Source organism: Heptranchias perlo, chromosome 2 (assembly GCF_035084215.1).
Source record: "Heptranchias perlo isolate sHepPer1 chromosome 2, sHepPer1.hap1, whole genome shotgun sequence".
NCBI classification, from domain to species: domain Eukaryota; kingdom Metazoa; phylum Chordata; class Chondrichthyes; order Hexanchiformes; family Hexanchidae; genus Heptranchias; species Heptranchias perlo.
Genome location: NC_090326.1, coordinates 34,559,766 through 34,576,652, shown reverse-complemented (window position 1 = coordinate 34,576,652; position 16,887 = coordinate 34,559,766). Strand labels below are relative to the sequence as shown.

Here is a 16,887-nt window from a genome sequence, read left to right as displayed (position 1 = left end):
GTAGGTTTTAAGAAGCGTCTTAAAGACCATCTGAATACAGTCACAGTATTTAATATCGGAAAAGCAAATTGATCTTAAGCAAATGTTATCTTTTTCTCTAATATTGGGTACTTTTCCTCTTAGTTGATTAGATTTCTACACAATATCATAACAATAACAATTTGCATTTATATAGTGTCTTTAACATAGTAAAACGTCCCAATGTGCTTCACAGGAACGATTATCAAACAAAATTTGACACCGAGCCACATATGGAGATATTAGGACAGGTAACCAAAAGCTTGGTCAAAGAGTAGGTTTTAAGGAACGTCTTAAAGGAGTAGAGAGATGTTTAGGGAGGGAATTCTAAAGCTTAGGGCCTAGGCAGTTGAAGGCATGGCCGCTAATGGTGGAGCAATTAAAATCGGGGATGCGCAAGAGACAAAAATTGGAGGAGCACAGAGATCTCGGAGGGTTGTTGGATTGGAGGAGGTTACAGAGGTAGGGAGGGGCGAGGCCATGGAGGGATTTGAAAACAAGCCTGAGAATTTTAAAATTAAGGCATTCCAGGACCAGGAGCCAATGTATGTCAGCGAGCACAGGGGTGATGGGAGAACGGGACTTGGTGCGAGTTAGGATATGGGCAGCAGTTTTGGATGAGCTCAAGTTTATGGAGGATGGAAGATGGGAGGTCGGCCAGGAGAGCATTGGAATAGTCAAGTCTAGACCTAACACAGGCATGGATGAGGGTTTCAGCAGCAGATGAGCTGAAGCGGGGCAGAGACGCACAATGTTACGGAGGTGGAAGTAGGCGATCATGGTGATGGAGCGGATATGTGGTCGGAAGCTCATCTCAGGGTCAAATAGGACGCCAAGGTTGCGGACGGTCTGGTTCAGCCTCAGACAGTGGCCAGGGAGAGGGATGGAGTTGGTGGCTAGGGAACGGAGTTTGTGACAGGGACCAAAGGCAATGGCTTTGGTCTTCCCAATATTTAATTGAGGAAATTTTTGCTCATCGGACAAGCAGTGTCACAAATGAGAGACAGTGGAGGGGTGGAGAGAGGTGGTGGTGAGGTAGAGCTGGGAGTAGTCAGCATACATGTGGAACCTGACGTGTTTGCGGATGATGTCGCCGAAGGACAGCACGTAGATGAGAAATAGGAGGGGACAAGGATATATACTAGGCAAACGGAATATTGGCCTTTATTTCTAGGGGGTGGAGTATAAAAGCAGGGAAGTCATGCTACAACTGTACAGGGTGCTGGTGAGACCACACCTGGAGTACTGCGTACCGTTCTGGTGCCCTTATTTAAGGAAGGACATACTTGCATTGGAGGCAGTTCAGAGAAGGTTCACTAAGTTGATTTGGGTATGGAAGGGTTGTCTTATGAGGAAAGATTGAACAGGTCGGGTCTATACTCATTGGAGTTTAGAAGAATGAGAGGAGAGCTTATTGAAACATACAAGATTCTAAGGGGACTCGATAGGGTAGATGTTGAGAGGATGGGGGAATCTAAAACTAGGGGGCATAGTCTCAGAATAAGGGGTCGCCCGTTTAAGACGGAAATGAGGAGGAATTTCTTCTCCCAGAGGGTCGTGAATCTTTGGAATTCTTTACCCCAAAAAGCTGTGGAGGCTGAGTCATTGAATACATTCAAGGCTGAGTTAGACAAATTGTTGATCAGCAAGGGAGTCAAAGGATATGGGGAAAGGGCGGGAAAGTGGAGTTGAGGTAAAAATCAGATCAGCCATGATCTCATTAAATGGCGGAGCAGGCTCGAGGGGCTGAATGGCCTACTCCTGCTCCAATATCTTATGGTCTTATCCTTGGGGAACTCCAGAGGTAATGGTGCAGGAGCGGGAAGAGAAGCCAATTCAGGGTATCCTCTGCTTACGACTGGATAGATAAGAATGGAACCAGACGAGCGCAGTCCCACCCAGCTGGACGACAGAATAGAGGCGTTGGGGGGAGGATGGTGTGGTCACCTGTGCCAAAGGCTGCAGACAGGTCGAGAAGGATGAGGAGGGATAGTTTACCATGGTCACAGTTGCATAGGATGTCATTTGTGACTTTGATAAGGGCCGTTTCAGTACAGTGACAGGGGCGGAAACCCAATTGGAGGGAATCAAACACGGAGTTGTGGGAAAGATGGGTACGGATTTGGGAGGTGATAACACGTTCAAGGACTTTGGAGAGGAAAGGGAGGTTGGAGATGGGGCAATAGTTTGCAAGGACAGAGGGGTCAAGGGTGTGTGTTTTTGAAGAGGGGGTTGATGACGGCAGATTTGAAGGGGAGGGGGACAGTAGCTGAGGAGAGGGAACGGTTAACATTATCAGCTAACATGGGGGCCAGGAAGGAAAGTTGGCTGGTCAGCAGTTCGATGAGAATAGGGTCGAGGGAGCAGGAGATGGGTCTCATGGTCAAGATGAGCTCGGAGAGGGCATGAGGGGAGATCAGAAAGAAGCTAGAGAAAGATGCAAGTTCACGGCTAGGACAGAGGGGAACGTAGGGGAAGTTTGGCTTGGTGGGTTAGAAGAGAGGGAAGCACCATAAGCAGCTGAACGGATGGTCTCAATCTTAGTGACAAAGTAGTCCATGAGCTCCTCGCACTTGTTGGAGTTGAGGGTGGAGGAGGCAGGGGAGAGGGGATTAAGACGATGTAGTGGACTAAGTAGTAGTGGAGAAGAGAAGCCGGGGGTTATCTTTGCGTTCCAGGATAATCCTGGAGTAGGGAGCAGTTTTGGCAGAGGTGAGCAGGTCCCGATAGTGCTTTACGTGGTCCAGCCAGATCTGACAATGAATGGCTAAACCAGCTGTCCGCCCTAAATGATGAAGTCTGCATTCCTTGGACTTAAGGGCATGGCATTCAGAAACATGATAGTGGTAAAGGTGTGCACACCAAACCAAATGCAGATCTGGAAGGTGCATCATAAAATGCAGTATTGGTGGAGTATCCTAGTGGTTATGGTACCAGACTAGTAACCTACAGGTCATGAGTTCAAATCCCACCACAGCAAGTTGTGAAATTGAAACCAATCTGGTAATTTGTGACACCAGGAAAAATAACCATGAAAACTTTCAGATTGTTATAAAAACACATTTGGTTCACTGATGTCTTTCAGGAAGGAAGCCTGCCACCCCTACCCACTCTGGACTATAAGTTATTGCAGTCTCGCACTACGTGGTTGACTCTTAATGCTTTCAAGTGGTCTAGCAAGCTACCAATTGCTACCAAGTTTAGTAATAAGTACAATGTGTTATGCAAATTATTAACATATGAAAATTGTGAGGATCATCCCAGCATGTTTAAAAGCAAAAGTGAAACTTCTTTCACAAAATAAGGGAGGAGGAGGGTTGCTGTCCGGCGGGGGGGTTGTCCATTATAATGGTTAATCGTACTGCAAAATAAGTAAACTCATTTCCAGTCCTTTTCATGTTCCTTTCTCGCACCTCAACAAACATGTTCTAGAGTTCATCCAAAAATATATAATGGCCCAGAATTTGTTGGAGTGGGACATCTCGCTAGTCAGACTTTTTCCCTCATCCTTCAGCTCAAAATGTTTGCATTGCAAATTGCTGGAGGTACAAGCTGATAATGGTGCGGCAAGAGCAACGGGGAATCTGGGACCTTAGTGAACGATGGGACCAACCGTGCATCTCCTTAACCAATAAGATATAAGGAAAGAGAAAGACATGGGAACAACGGAGAAGGAAATTGGGTGAATTAGAATCAAATTAGGTACAGAAAGAGAGGGAAAAGATTGGATGAAGAGAGAAAGGAAGAAAAAATTTAACATTTTTAAAATAAAACATTTAAAAATCTTTAAGAACAATCTACTACCTGTAGGAATGAAATGCCACAGTTTAAATTGTTCCCTTTCTGGGCCAGAGAGGTTGAATCCTCTTCCTCTATGCATTATTCAGCCAACTGCCCTGTCTTCTGTCTTGTTAAATTGTTGGCACTGGTGCAAAGGTTGCAGAATTCAGTGATAAACTGATTGAGGAATTTATTTCTCTCTTCCCCCACCCCATATGAAGTAATATTCACTGGACATATGTCCATTCATAACTTGATGTTTTTGATGTCTTTATGTTTTCTTGCACCCAGCAGATAGATATCTGTGGTTTGTACTTTATTCATTTTTAACATCAAATGTCATTACTGAAAGTGCTGGTTTTTCAAGCTAAGCCTAGTTACAGCCTTTGCTACTCTATCGTGTTTGTCAGCAGCCTGACCAAAACCATTTGTGCAGATAACCATCCAGAAATTGAATTCAGCTTGAGTTGCACAGCCTTCCTTCCTTCCTTCGCCCCACCTTTAGTGGAACAGCCTTCAGCTACTTCAGTCCTAACTCTCTGGAACTCCCTCCCTAAACCCCTCTGCCTCTCCATTTTTCTTTTCACTTTTAAAATCCTTCCCAAAACTAATCTTCCCAACTGAGCTTTTAGTCACCCTTTCCTCATCTTGTTCCTGTGGCTGACTATTCCTTTTATTTTTTAGCTCTTTCTTTTCTCCCCTCTCTGAAGTGTTTTAGGGTGGTTTCCACATTAAAGGTGCTAAATAAATGCAAGTTTGTTGTAATTAGGTACATGATAATTACATGCCAGTGTCATAAAGATCTTTCTGAACTTGTAGTATAATTAGCTCGATCATGTAAAACATTAATTGCTTGAAAACTGGTATAAATAGTACTCGCAAAACTCTGGATAAAAATGGTATGCATGATTGGTGATTTTGGTGCCTGCAGAACACACGCCACCAAATTCACAGGTATAAAGGTCGAACTTGCTGTTGAAATAATGCTCAACAGTAAAAGTGTTGTCGAAGTTTTGACGGTGGACCTTAATCTTTACCAGGAGTAGAATGATCATCAACAAGTTTCAGGCATTTTTATTTTCACTTGTGCAAAAGAGTGCTTTAACTTGCCATTACCTACAGCACTTATGTATTACGGCTCTTTGGCACTGCTTACTGTCACAGGTTAAAAAAAAATTCCCAATTGGGTCCATTTATTTTCAGAGTAAATAGTAGTTTTGGTGTAGCCAAACTAGTTTCTGCTTTCCTCCACCTGCTCTGGACTTGTATTTCTTTGGCTGGTACCATAATTTCAATAAATGCTGCAGCTGTCTTAAGATATGGATAAAGCCATAGATAATTAGTGCACTTTTGTTCTAATAATCAGAATTGATTTAATTTTAAAAACTCAGTATTTGCTTTCATGAAGCCTACAAAGGCAATCGAGATACATTTAGGAAGGGATGAAACTTGGGATCATCATTAAGGATGCTTACGGTGTCATTAAGCAAATTCTCATCATAACCACTCCAAACCTCATTGAGAGAGATGGTGAAATTTGGTTCATTTTATTCCGCTTGGTCACTTTCAGTTTGATATCTAAAATTGTAACTAGTGATTGCTTTTGCTCTTGTATTCTGTGGTATTTTTTGTCAACTGTTACTGCTAATAGGCTTGTATACTTAATGAAACTCAACTGTTTTGTATGTTGCATTTAAACAGGTAAAAGACTTACTGTGTTGAATTTGATTTCTAGGTGAGTGTTGAAGTTCTGGTGGAACATCCTTTTTTTGTTTTTGGAAAAGGCTGGTCGTCATGTTGCCCGGAAAGAACCTCCCAGCTCTTTGGTTTGCCATGTTCCAAACTTTCTGTTGGCGACGTTTGCATATCTCTTACACTGAAAAATATGAAAAATGGCTCAATAAAGAAAGGACAGGCTATTGACTCGACTGGTGTCTTGTTGAAGCACCCAAAGAATGATAGTAGATCTGGGAGCAGGCCCCGGCACTTGGAGCGCGAGAATGGGATTGTTCAGGGAAGTGTACCGGTTGTTTCAGAAAATGGCAAACTGAAGTTTTCTGAAACCATTACAATACAGTCTACAAGGTCTTGGCTCAACAAAACAGAGGTCGGGAGGCCTCCAACAAGAAAAAGGAGGTGGTCTGCTCCCGAAACACGAAAAGTAGAGAAGACCGATGAAGAGCAGCCATTGAATCTTCCCAAGCCTTCCTTCATTCCTCAGGAGGTTAAGATTTGCATTGAAGGACGGTCCAACGTAGGCAAGTGAAGGCACTTTGGGGAGCGGCAGTAGCTCAAAAAAAATTTTTTTTAAATCTATAATACTGTACTGTAGACTTAAAGCTAGAAAAAAACCCAGTATTTACATGTTATCTGCTTGTTATTTTAGGTTTTTTGTTAATAACATGTTGTAATAATTTCAAATGGTGTTAAGGAGGAGACTGGTAACTATGTTCTTTCCACATAGCTTTGACTGTTCACTGTTTATTGAATGCCCTTATGAAAATTCTCACCTGGATTGTTCCTATCATTAGAATTGTCTTTAACTCTGGTACTGTTTTTAATTTTTTTTATTCAGTTCATATTTAGTGACAATTGGTGCCACTTTCTTTTTTCCCCATGCTCACTTGAACGTTGTGCAACACAACAAAGTGGCAGGATGGTCTTTAAGCACTTGCAATTCAGTAATATTTATTTACTGGGTATCTTGGTCTGAATGCTCAACATCATACCAAAATGACAAGTTTAGTATTATCTGTAAACACTGTCGTCCACATAGAACTAGATACTGAACTTTAAAGGAAAAGGAAACTGAAGAATGATGTGGTCTAGAAGGGGTGAGTCTAGAACCAATTGTAGATTCAAGTTGTTTGGAAGAATGAGAATCATTGGTGATGATTCTTGTGTGAATGATGATTATATATAGTAACAGTAGTCCACTGAAGACTGCTTTATCAGAAAGCACTTTTTAAATGTAATGCTTCAAAAAGAGGGGGGAAAAAATCCCAGAGAGTTGAAACAAAAGCTGGAAGAAAAATCTAGGGTTATCCAGTGTTTAACTGTTGTACTTTTAAAGCATTTGGCAATTTGCACACCTTGAGAGTCAACAATCATGCAGTGAATCTGTCAATTGTTGTGTTTTTTTCTCTACCTTTTTTTAAGGGGAAACTAAAAAAACGAGATGTAGCGATCATTGTTTGGCCTGCCTTAGCATTGGGACCTTCCCACAGTGTTGTTTCTTGGGATATCAAGTTGAGTGGTTGACTCAAAAGTCTGTCATATCTATGAAATTAATCTCTCTTAGGACAGCTCAAAAGGATGAATGTTTTCAGTAACTTGCCGTTTTTAAAAAAAAATCAGACTCCTCAATAGCAGATCTTTCAAAAATTAAAGATGGTTTCAAATAGTATAATTAAAAAGGTTTCTAATCATAATTATATTTTACACGCGAATGTCGGTGTATACCAGTAATATCTTATGATTTTAAAAAAAATTGTACAGGGTTTTACTCATTCAGATCTTTGTTCTCAGTCATCTTCAAATAGAGTTTGTTAGATTATTTTAGTTTGACATGCGCAGTGCTTTTCGAAGCACATAACACGAAAACACTTAAAATGTCATTCATCAAAAATGCAGTATTTAAAATGAACAAAGCTTCCTTTGGTCTTGCAGTTAATTTTTTGTTTCATAACAGGTTCTCAAACAAAACTGAAAACTGTTGGAAGTGAGCAGAGGGTTGATAACTTTTTAATTTGTGCAAGTAACTTGAAGTTTAGCTAGCATTGGAAACTGTAATTTCTTGGCTTGTAGCTGGCACTTGCATCTTTAAGATTGTATCCAAAGCTGTTTCAGTATATTGCACATTGACATTGCTTGGTTAGTGCTGGATTCCTAATGATAAAATGGAGTTTCTGCTCAGTAAATATATCAGCCCTTCCATTAACTTGCTCAGGGCAGTCACATTCTTTTATTTTTCTTAATGCTAGATGGTAAGAGGTAATTGAAATGGAGGAGCAGTGGAGTACAGAGATACATATGAGATTTTAGCTAAAAGAATCAGTACCACTATACATTAAATAGGTGATTTTTTTTTTCCCCAGCATGGAAGCAGGGACTCATTTAACTGACTGGATCTACTGAAGAAACACTACAGGAAATAGTCAGAAGCAATACGAACGATTCAGTTACTTGTTTTATGTATTGATTTATAAGTAGGAATTCCAGTTCTAGAACAATGCCAGGTCACATCATTCGATCCGAGCGCCTATTACTCTGAATTTGTTTGCTTGTTTAGTACGTGCAATAACCTTTTGTTAAATGTGCCAAGTTTAATCTGATAGTTCACATCTTTTAGCTTACATTTTTAAAAAAAATATTATTTGCATTTCTCGCTAATCATTGTACTGCAGCCTTGTTTTTTTTAAACTGAGTCCCTGGCCTCCTTTAAAACAAAAACAGAGCTGGATCAGAATGCAAGGAAAGCTTTTTCATTTATAACCAGATCAGCCATGTGCCTCTGTACAAAGTCTGATTTGCAATAGTTAACTGACAACAGGCTATTTTTAAAAAGTTTGTAGTGGACAAAAATGAAACAAAAACTCACAAAAAGGTAGTCAGGGTAATCCCATCTGTATGTAGACAGTTACGAATATTTACTGACCGTTCCTATAGCAGTAGAGATTTCCACCTACAACACCTTTTTAATTTGTTTGGACAAGATGATTGGAGAGACCTGTAGAACCCTTTCACACCTCTTACTCAGGGATGGGGCTGGTGTGCATGTGGAACACTGATGTAACCGGAAGCAGCACTTTCACTAACTCTGAAGCCTAATTTCTTTTTAACAGACCTAGCCTCAAATATTGTTACCTTACTGATCGGATCATCGTAGCACTCTATCTGGTTGGAACCTTGTAAACAAACTGCTTTCGAAGGGTTTAACTTTAAAGACTCGCTCATATCGATTAGCACAGGTAATGTGAACCTATTGCACATGGAGCTTTGAATGTTGGTGGAAGGTTACTCAGTTTTTGAAAGGCTCGGATACTGTTTAAACTAGCTTTGACTTTCATACCTTGTTGTAATATATTTGAGGGGAAAAAAAACCATTAGAGAAGTTGAAGGTTAAATTTAGTTGTACATTTTAATTTGTAATGTCCAGGAGATTCATCTGTTCAGGCTGTGGCGAGGATGAAGAACTGTACAAAGAGGCTTTTAGACGTGCAGCCAGTTTGTGAATAGTTCCCAGATATGAACTGCTGCTCCTGAGTTTGCTATGTTTTTGGTTGTTAGTACCTATTGAAAGTTTTAAGTCTTCCATCAAGAATCAATTAGAGGCGGCAATTGTCTTTTTTGTTTTCTTCATGGACTGACTAAGCTGTGGTCACCTAATGGCAATGGCCAGTAGACACAGGAAAATGGGGGAGGGAGAAATGTTTTGCACCTTACTGATGATGAGAGTTTTTTCAGTGCATAAATACGTAGTTAAGAGCTTTCATTGTGAAAGGGGGACGTTTTCCGTACACGTGCGTATTCTATGTAATTCCAGTGTACAATATTGTACTTGCACTAGCTTTTTTTAAACAATTATACAAATGGAAGAATTCATATTCTATTTTCTAATCGTGGTGTGTCTATTTGTAGGATACACTCGGGTCTGTTGAATTTTATGGTCCCTTTCTTTGATGGTGCTTGCAGGTTTTCTAGTTAGAAGTTATTTCATTATTATGATAATATTTGATCCAGACTTTGAACAAATTTTGTTTTAAAGAAATTGTCTGTATACCAGTACAAGTTTATTGTTTCAGTATACTCGTACTAATAAAATAACAGTGCCAACCGCAACTGTTTCCTCTAGTTGCTTGTTTCCAGTTTTATTCTTTTGCTGCACTTTGTATCAATCACATGCCTTCACACAGCCTCCTCAGGCAAGTAAGCACTATAGTTATAGAGCACACAGTGGCTGCATTGATATTGATGGGAGTAAGGCAGAGCTCTGCATTCACTAGAGAGAATGATACCAACTTGTTACTATCCAATTTCTATAGTATATTCAGTCCCTTTAGAGTAATTTGGTAAAATAAAGAAATTAAAACTAAAAGCCACAGGAGTACAGGGTAGAACTTAAGAAAAAAAAACAGAAAATGCTGAAGAAGCTCAGCAACTCAGGCAGCATCTGTGGAGAAAGAAACAGAGTTAATGTTTCAGGTCAAAGACCTTTCGTCAGAACTTGGGATTGTATAAGAAACAGGTTTAAAAATTGGAAACAGAAAATGCTTTTACATTGCAGTGCCATTGTGCAGAATCTGCGAGCCAAGGAGTCCGTGTCCTGGCCAATACTTAGCCCTCAATCAACATCACTAGAACAGATTATCTGGTCATTATCACATTTCTGTTTGTGGGACCTTGCTGTGCACAAATTGGCTGCTGTGTTTCCTACATTACAACAGTAACCACACTTCAAAAGTACTTAGTTGGCAGTAAAGCACTTTGGGACATCCTGAGGTCTTGAAAGGTGCTATATAAATGCAAATTTTTTTTTCAACAACGGAACCGGATATAAAACTCAATGGCTACTCATAGCTGATGGCAGCAGAGCAACAGGTTTCCACATCTGCTACTGGTTTTATTGCCTCCCACAATGGCCTTGTGAATGCATTGAGACTGCTTAGTGTATCACCATGCTTGCGCTGTGACGCAAATATGCATTAATCTAGCTCGCTGGGTTTTTTAAAAAAAAATTAAACACTTTATTTCCAAAAATAAATTGAAAGTTCCTCAACGCTAAGCTGTGCTTCCAACTAGGCCTCCGTTTTCAGAACCAACCTTCAGCCGGCATCCAGGAGAGTAGAGGCACAGGTTAGTATGTTAATGTAGGAAGGTGATACACAGGTAAGTTAGCCATCACTTCCCCAAAACTAAAAATGCCTGAATAGAAAAGCAGATTACTCGAGAGCTGTAATGTCAGATCTTGGTTGAACCCCTATTGTTTCTAATCTACATAAATTACCCACATTGCGGAATCAACTGTAACCTGGTCAAATTTGCTAATGGCACAAAAATGGCGAGAGCAGTAGAGGCAGAGGATGCGGCAAGAGAGTTCTATGTCCAGACAGTGTCACAAGCCAAATAAAAAGGCTAACAATGCTAAGATATGTAGGCAGAACAGTAGAATGTTTGAGGCATTTTATGAATTGGTGCTTCCTGTGGACCTTTGGTCACCAGGACTGCATATCTTGAATTTGGACACACAGGTTATTGGGCCTCGCAGGATATTTGGTCCATGGGAAGAAAATCCTGTGGACCCCGCTGATCTCCGTGGTCAAACTCCCAATAGGTACTCCTGGTGGGCGAAACTCCACACCAGGAGCACAACTTCATAAAAGTTACTCTTGTATGTGTGCAATTTACACAAGGCTTTACGGTGCATTGTACAGTTTTCGTCACCATGCCACAAAATAAATATGCTTGTATTAGAAAGGGCACTTCAAATAGAACCAAGACTGATCACAAATGGAAAAGGATGAGCTCTGAGGAAACATCGGAGAATCTTAAAAATCTAGAAAGAAGGCAGTTAAGGGAGGGAGTGACTTAACCGAAGTATGTAAAATATTAAATGGTGTCTAAATAAACCCTGTTTACTTCACAGCCTCAGATCTTTCTTGGGAGAAAAATAGTCTCAGATCTTTCTTGGGAGAATTCACAAAAATATAGGTAATACTACTATGATTAAGCAGCGATTCTATTGAGGAGGAGGGAGGTAGGGAGGATGTGATCCTGTAAATTGCTAAGACAAAAAAAAAACTTAAAATGGGCAGAACGCCCACTTATCTCTCTCGTAGCTTCTCGGCATCAACTGGTGACAAAAGGTGGAGTGGTCTCTCCAAACTAATGGCAACTGACTGCTAAATAGGTCAGCTTCACTTTGAAACAGCATTTCATTTCGTGGGTTGATGAGGTTAAATTAATTTCTATATCAGGAACTAAATATTTGAGAAGTGTTTTGTGTGTTAACTTGAGTTTTTCCATTAAGCAAGGTAAAGTTTTCACATGGGTTTGGAGGAATGCTGACATGGGTATAAAAAGCACTGCAGTTCGATTGTAGCACTTTTCAGGCCACTGTTCATTATCCACTTTGTGGACTGTCCAACATGAAGACATTATACTGTGGGAAAGCCCTTGACTACACCCTCCCAAACATAGCTAGAGTAGCTACAAGCTATTGGGAAGAAATGTTATACGCTAAAGGAGGCTGCATGTAAAAAAGACAAGTTCTTCAATTAATGTTTCTATTTTTCATTGAGCAGAGATGATTCTGTAATATCACAGTAGTTTGTCAGCATATTAGAATACTGTCTTACCATGTGAATACTTTTATATATTGATGTAGTACTCTTTCTCTTAACTCCTGCCCCTCCACCCCCCACCCCATGGCATGTTCACTGAGGTAAAACCATGCCTTGATTTTCTGTTAATGACCATTTGGTCCAGGACTTAATACTACAGAACAAAATATGTATCTTACTGGTTACTCCAGTGGGTACCACCTTAAGACATTGCCGACAGTGGTATATTCCACATTTTCAGTGTGGTCCCCACCACAGAAAAGCTGTTGTGATCAAAATGTAAGACTACTGTAGAACGGAGGGTGGGCTAGGATTAGAAGCACCGGGAACCTGTTGAGATGTGCTCTCTGTAGACCTGAAAGTTGCTACCAAGTTTAAAACTAGATAAGGGAGCGGTATGGGAAACGATGGCTTGGTTTCAGATACATCACACTAAATAAAATCCATACATTAAGTAAGTGTCCTAGTGTTTCCTGCAGTGGTTCTAGCTGCCTGGAAATCCTGAGGCATTCAAGTGATGTATTCGATGCCGTTAGCGTTTTGAAACTTGCAATTTCCCCAATTGTTTCACCAAGAAACTGAGTCATGATATGATACGTAGCTGTGGCCTGTAGTTGTTTCAGTATGGGAATTCACCCAGGAAAAAATAATCAAGAAAAAGATAATGTAGGTGTACTTTGTGGAGTAATGCTACTGAAATGAATGGGGAACTTAGTGTTCTAAAGGGCATTGTTCTGATTCTGAGTGATCTCAGCAAAAAAGACTTGAATTTATATAGCACATTTCATGACTTCAGCCTCGAATAGCACCACGTCCATCTCAGAGGGCAGACAGGGCTTTGGTTTAACATCTCATGCAAAAGACGGCACCTCCAACAGTGCAGCACTCCCTTGGTACTGCACTGGAGTGTCAGCCTAGATTTTGTGTTCAAGTCTCTGGAGTGGGACTTGAACCCACAACCTCCTGACTCAAAGATGAGAGTGCTATACCACTGAGCCACAGCTGACATCTAAGTGTAGCTTTAGCTCTGAGAGCTGCTGCAGTATTTATGCCAATGTACATGGATTGTTTAAAATAAACTATCCCATACACATTTATCTGGTTTGGATCATTTGTGACTGGACTTAATACCAACTAAATTAACAAATGGGTTTAGGCACCCAAATTATAAGAGACTGCAGAAGCTGGGAGTGTTTACGCAGGAGAAGAGTAGGCTCGGGGTGATCATATTGAAGTACTCAAGATCCTAAAGGTTAGGCAAGATAAAAGTCAGTATGTTTAACAGTCACAGATTCAATATTTCTCATCTATATGGTACCCCTCAGCGACATCATCTGAAAACACGTCAGGTTCCACATGTCCACTGACAACACCCAGCTCCACCTCACCACCACCTCCCTTGACCCTCCACTGTCTCTGATTTGTCTCACTGCTTGTCCAACATCCAGTACTGGATGAGCAAAAACTTCCTCCAACTAAATATTGGGAAGACTGAAGCCATTGTCTTCGATCCCAGCCACAAACTCCGTTCCCTAGCCACTGTCTGAGGCTGAACCAGACCGTCCACAACATATTTTACCGAGATGAGCTTCCGACCGCATATCCACTTCATCACAAAGACCACGTACTTCCATCTCCAGGATAACATCGCCTATCTCCGCCCCTGCCTCAGCTCATCTGCTGTTGAAACCCTAATCCATGCCTTTGTTAGGTCTAGGCTTGACTATTCCAATGCTCTCCTGGCTGGCCTCTCATCTTCCACCCTCCATAAACTTGAGCTCATCCAAAACTGCTGCCCGTATTCTAACTCACTGCAAGTCCCATTCCCTCATCACCCATGTGATCGCTGATCTACATTGGCCAGGTTCCTGGTCCAGGAACTCCTCGATTTTAAAATTCTCACCCTTGTTTTCAAATCCCTCCATGACCTCACCCCTCCCTATCTCTGTAACCTCCTCCAGCCCTACAACCCTCTGAGATCTTTGCACTCCTCCAATTCTTGCCTCTTGTGCATCCCCGATTTTTAATCGCTCCACCATTGGCAGCTGTGCCTTCAGCTGCCTAGGCCCCAAGTTCTGGAATTCCCTCCCTAAACCTTTCAGCCTCTTCTTTAAGGCACTCCTTAAAACCTACCTCACACCTGTCCTTATATCTCCTTATGTGGCTTGGTGTCAAATTTTGATTGATAACACTCGTGTGAAGTGCCTTGGGATGTTTTACTACGTTAAATGCGATATATAAATGCAAGTTGTTGTTCCTTTAGGCCGATGTCTGGATTCTGCTGCTATTTCTCTGTGTTACATATTCTAATTTATTTGCTCTGTTGGAAACTCAAAGCTGCTTAAAAAATGCAACAATGTAAATAATTTAAAAAGAACCATAAACTATTCCTAAAAGTTGTATGATATGATCAGTACAATGGAATTTTCTTATGACCGTCTTTACTGTTATTATGTGAGGTGATTAGTTTGTGACACTAAATATAATCAAATCTTATTAATGAGTCGCTAAATAAGATATAGATTTCAAGGCTTGGCTGCTTAATCCAGATTAAAGCTAAAAACAGTTCTAGGTTTAGAGGCTTACAAATGGGTAGCATGTGGAGAACCAGTTTTTTGTTCCTTGCATGTAAAGTTGAGCAGCTATACTTGTCAAAATTCAGTGAAGGAATGGCTGACTCGGGAGTTCACTGACATTATACTACCAAAGGGCCAGTAACAGGAATTGAAGTGAACTACACACAGTTTATTTCTACTTTCAGAATTTACTGCATCAGAATGTCTTTCAAAACAGAATTAAGCGATGTGATTGATACATCCTCAAGTACAAAAAGAAACACAGTATCAGTTCAGAAAAGAATATTAAAATTGGCACATTGTGTTTCCTGGAGAGCCCCAACTGATGTGACATTCTCTTTTTTATTATTATTATGGTCTATTCCACTTCACACTCCTGTAATATCACTATTACATGTGGGAGCTACATGCTATTAAATTGAGCCATTAGTTTTAAGTATGTCATTTTTTTTCATTCCATATACTCAGACAATATACACAAAGCTTTTTATGCAGTCTTCAATAATTAAAAATAATTCTTCAAATAAATTACATTATTGTTTTATGACATACATCATTGTATACTCCTGAGCAATGTATATACAGAATTGAGAAATTTGATGTACACTAGACAGGAGTGCCCTGTATTTTAATACCTGAAAATAATTTGGTTGAAGCAATTATTGATCTTCATCTTGTGATGTCATCTTCAGTGAAGAACTGCTTCACAGCTATAGAATATTTTTGACTGTACAGACAGTGGAAGATATAGATTGATAAGGTCCTGGCGGCAATCGGTTCCATTTTGTTTTAAAAGATTTAAACCAGAGAAACAGCAAAATATCATTGCACTATGCAAATGTAAAAATTATATTGAAGTACACTCGAGCTTTTGAATGAGAGACCACTGTGCAAATGAAACTCTTCAGTTTCTTTCACCGTGAAAGCTCAGGCTAAGAAAACATTTGGTTAAACTGCTGTGTTACTCGGATGAATGTTGTCCTCCGGCTCAGTTCCTTCAGCTTAGCAGCTCCCACGTAGGTGCAGGTAGAGCGTATTCCCCCTAAAATGTCGAGGATTGTGTTCTCCACATCTCCTCTGTAAGGAACCTCCACTGTTCTGCCTTCTGAAGCCCTGGATGGAAAAGAAATGCAAGAGATAACCTACATTGCTGCAGTAAGAGCCTGCATGTGAAAGGAAGAGAAAAGACAGTCTGGTCCCTAATTGCTTTCCACATCCACTGGACGGTGCAACTGCCTGCACGGCCCTCCAACTGCTAATGATGCCAACTCCTGTGGGAGGCAACAGAACAGAAAAGAAAAATCTGTGGCCAGTTTCAGGAAAACACTGGGAAGTTCCTCCCTCCCTGCAGAGGCAATCTAGCAACTTCCAGGAGACTACGGTAACCCATCACACAACTATGCACATCCATCATGTTCCCTATTATATAAAGAACCTAGTGGATAAAGCACTCCCACTCGGACCAGCAGGTCCTGGCTTTGATTGCCAATTGTTAATGAGTTAGCTCATCTCATTTGGAATAGTATTTAGGGTGCTACAATTGGCTTCAGAGCCCCTCAGCAAGGAAGGGGGAAAAATTAGCCAGGCTTCCCACTCCTGACTGCTATCCAGTGATCCCTGCTGGAAAAGTGTGTGAGATCACTGGATGAGGACAGGATTGATCTTGGCTCCGATTCTTTCATGGTTGAACGGCCTGCAGAGACGCATTAAAAATGTTCACTTGGGAGAGTCTCCTGTTGGCTGTGGAACCACTCCAGCAAGGTATCAACATCAGCAGATGGGGAGAAAGAAACAACAGTGTTATATCAAGTTTACAGGGAGGGGAGCTCTATTGGTCACAGTGTCAGTGTCCTATCAGCAAGCTTTCCCTGCAGAAGTGGAATCTTTCATTCTGCTTTTTACAAAGCATTATACTTTTTAATATGGTTACTGTCAAAATGTCCCTAACGTAAAAGCTTTAGTTCCAAATAGAAACATGTCTGATCCAAGCATACCGTAAAATTCAAATAAGTAGGATTATTGCTGCAGGTGATTTTTTTTTCTCTTTCCCCCCCCGCTCCCCCCAGTAATCTTTGTCTAACAGTACAATGTTCCTCACTCAGTACTTTACTGAATACTTTACAATGTCTACGCAGTACTTTACTGAATAATTAAAGTTTAGTACCAAACAT

At 40.7% G+C, this 16,887-nt stretch overlaps 2 protein-coding genes across 9 annotated transcripts in view; one reads left to right on the top strand and one right to left on the bottom strand.

The window, feature by feature from the left end:
* Window positions 1-7,537, top strand: part of atxn1a (ataxin 1a) — a 319,165-nt gene extending 311,628 nt beyond the window's left edge. For all 8 annotated transcript variants that reach the window (XM_068001701.1, XM_068001703.1, XM_068001696.1 and 5 more), the window contains one exon: window positions 5,534-7,537. In XM_068001701.1, the coding sequence (XP_067857802.1) occupies window positions 5,534-6,064 (531 nt within the window). In that variant the 3' untranslated portion in view covers window positions 6,065-7,537. The remainder of the gene's footprint in view (window positions 1-5,533) is intronic.
* A 7,347-nt stretch (window positions 7,538-14,884) lies between these two features.
* Window positions 14,885-16,887, bottom strand: part of LOC137336903 (GMP reductase 1) — a 59,303-nt gene continuing 57,300 nt past the window's right edge. Inside the window, exon 9 of the mRNA XM_068001695.1 lies at window positions 14,885-15,829. Within this exon, the coding sequence (XP_067857796.1) occupies window positions 15,649-15,829 (181 nt within the window). The 3' untranslated portion in view covers window positions 14,885-15,648. The remainder of the gene's footprint in view (window positions 15,830-16,887) is intronic.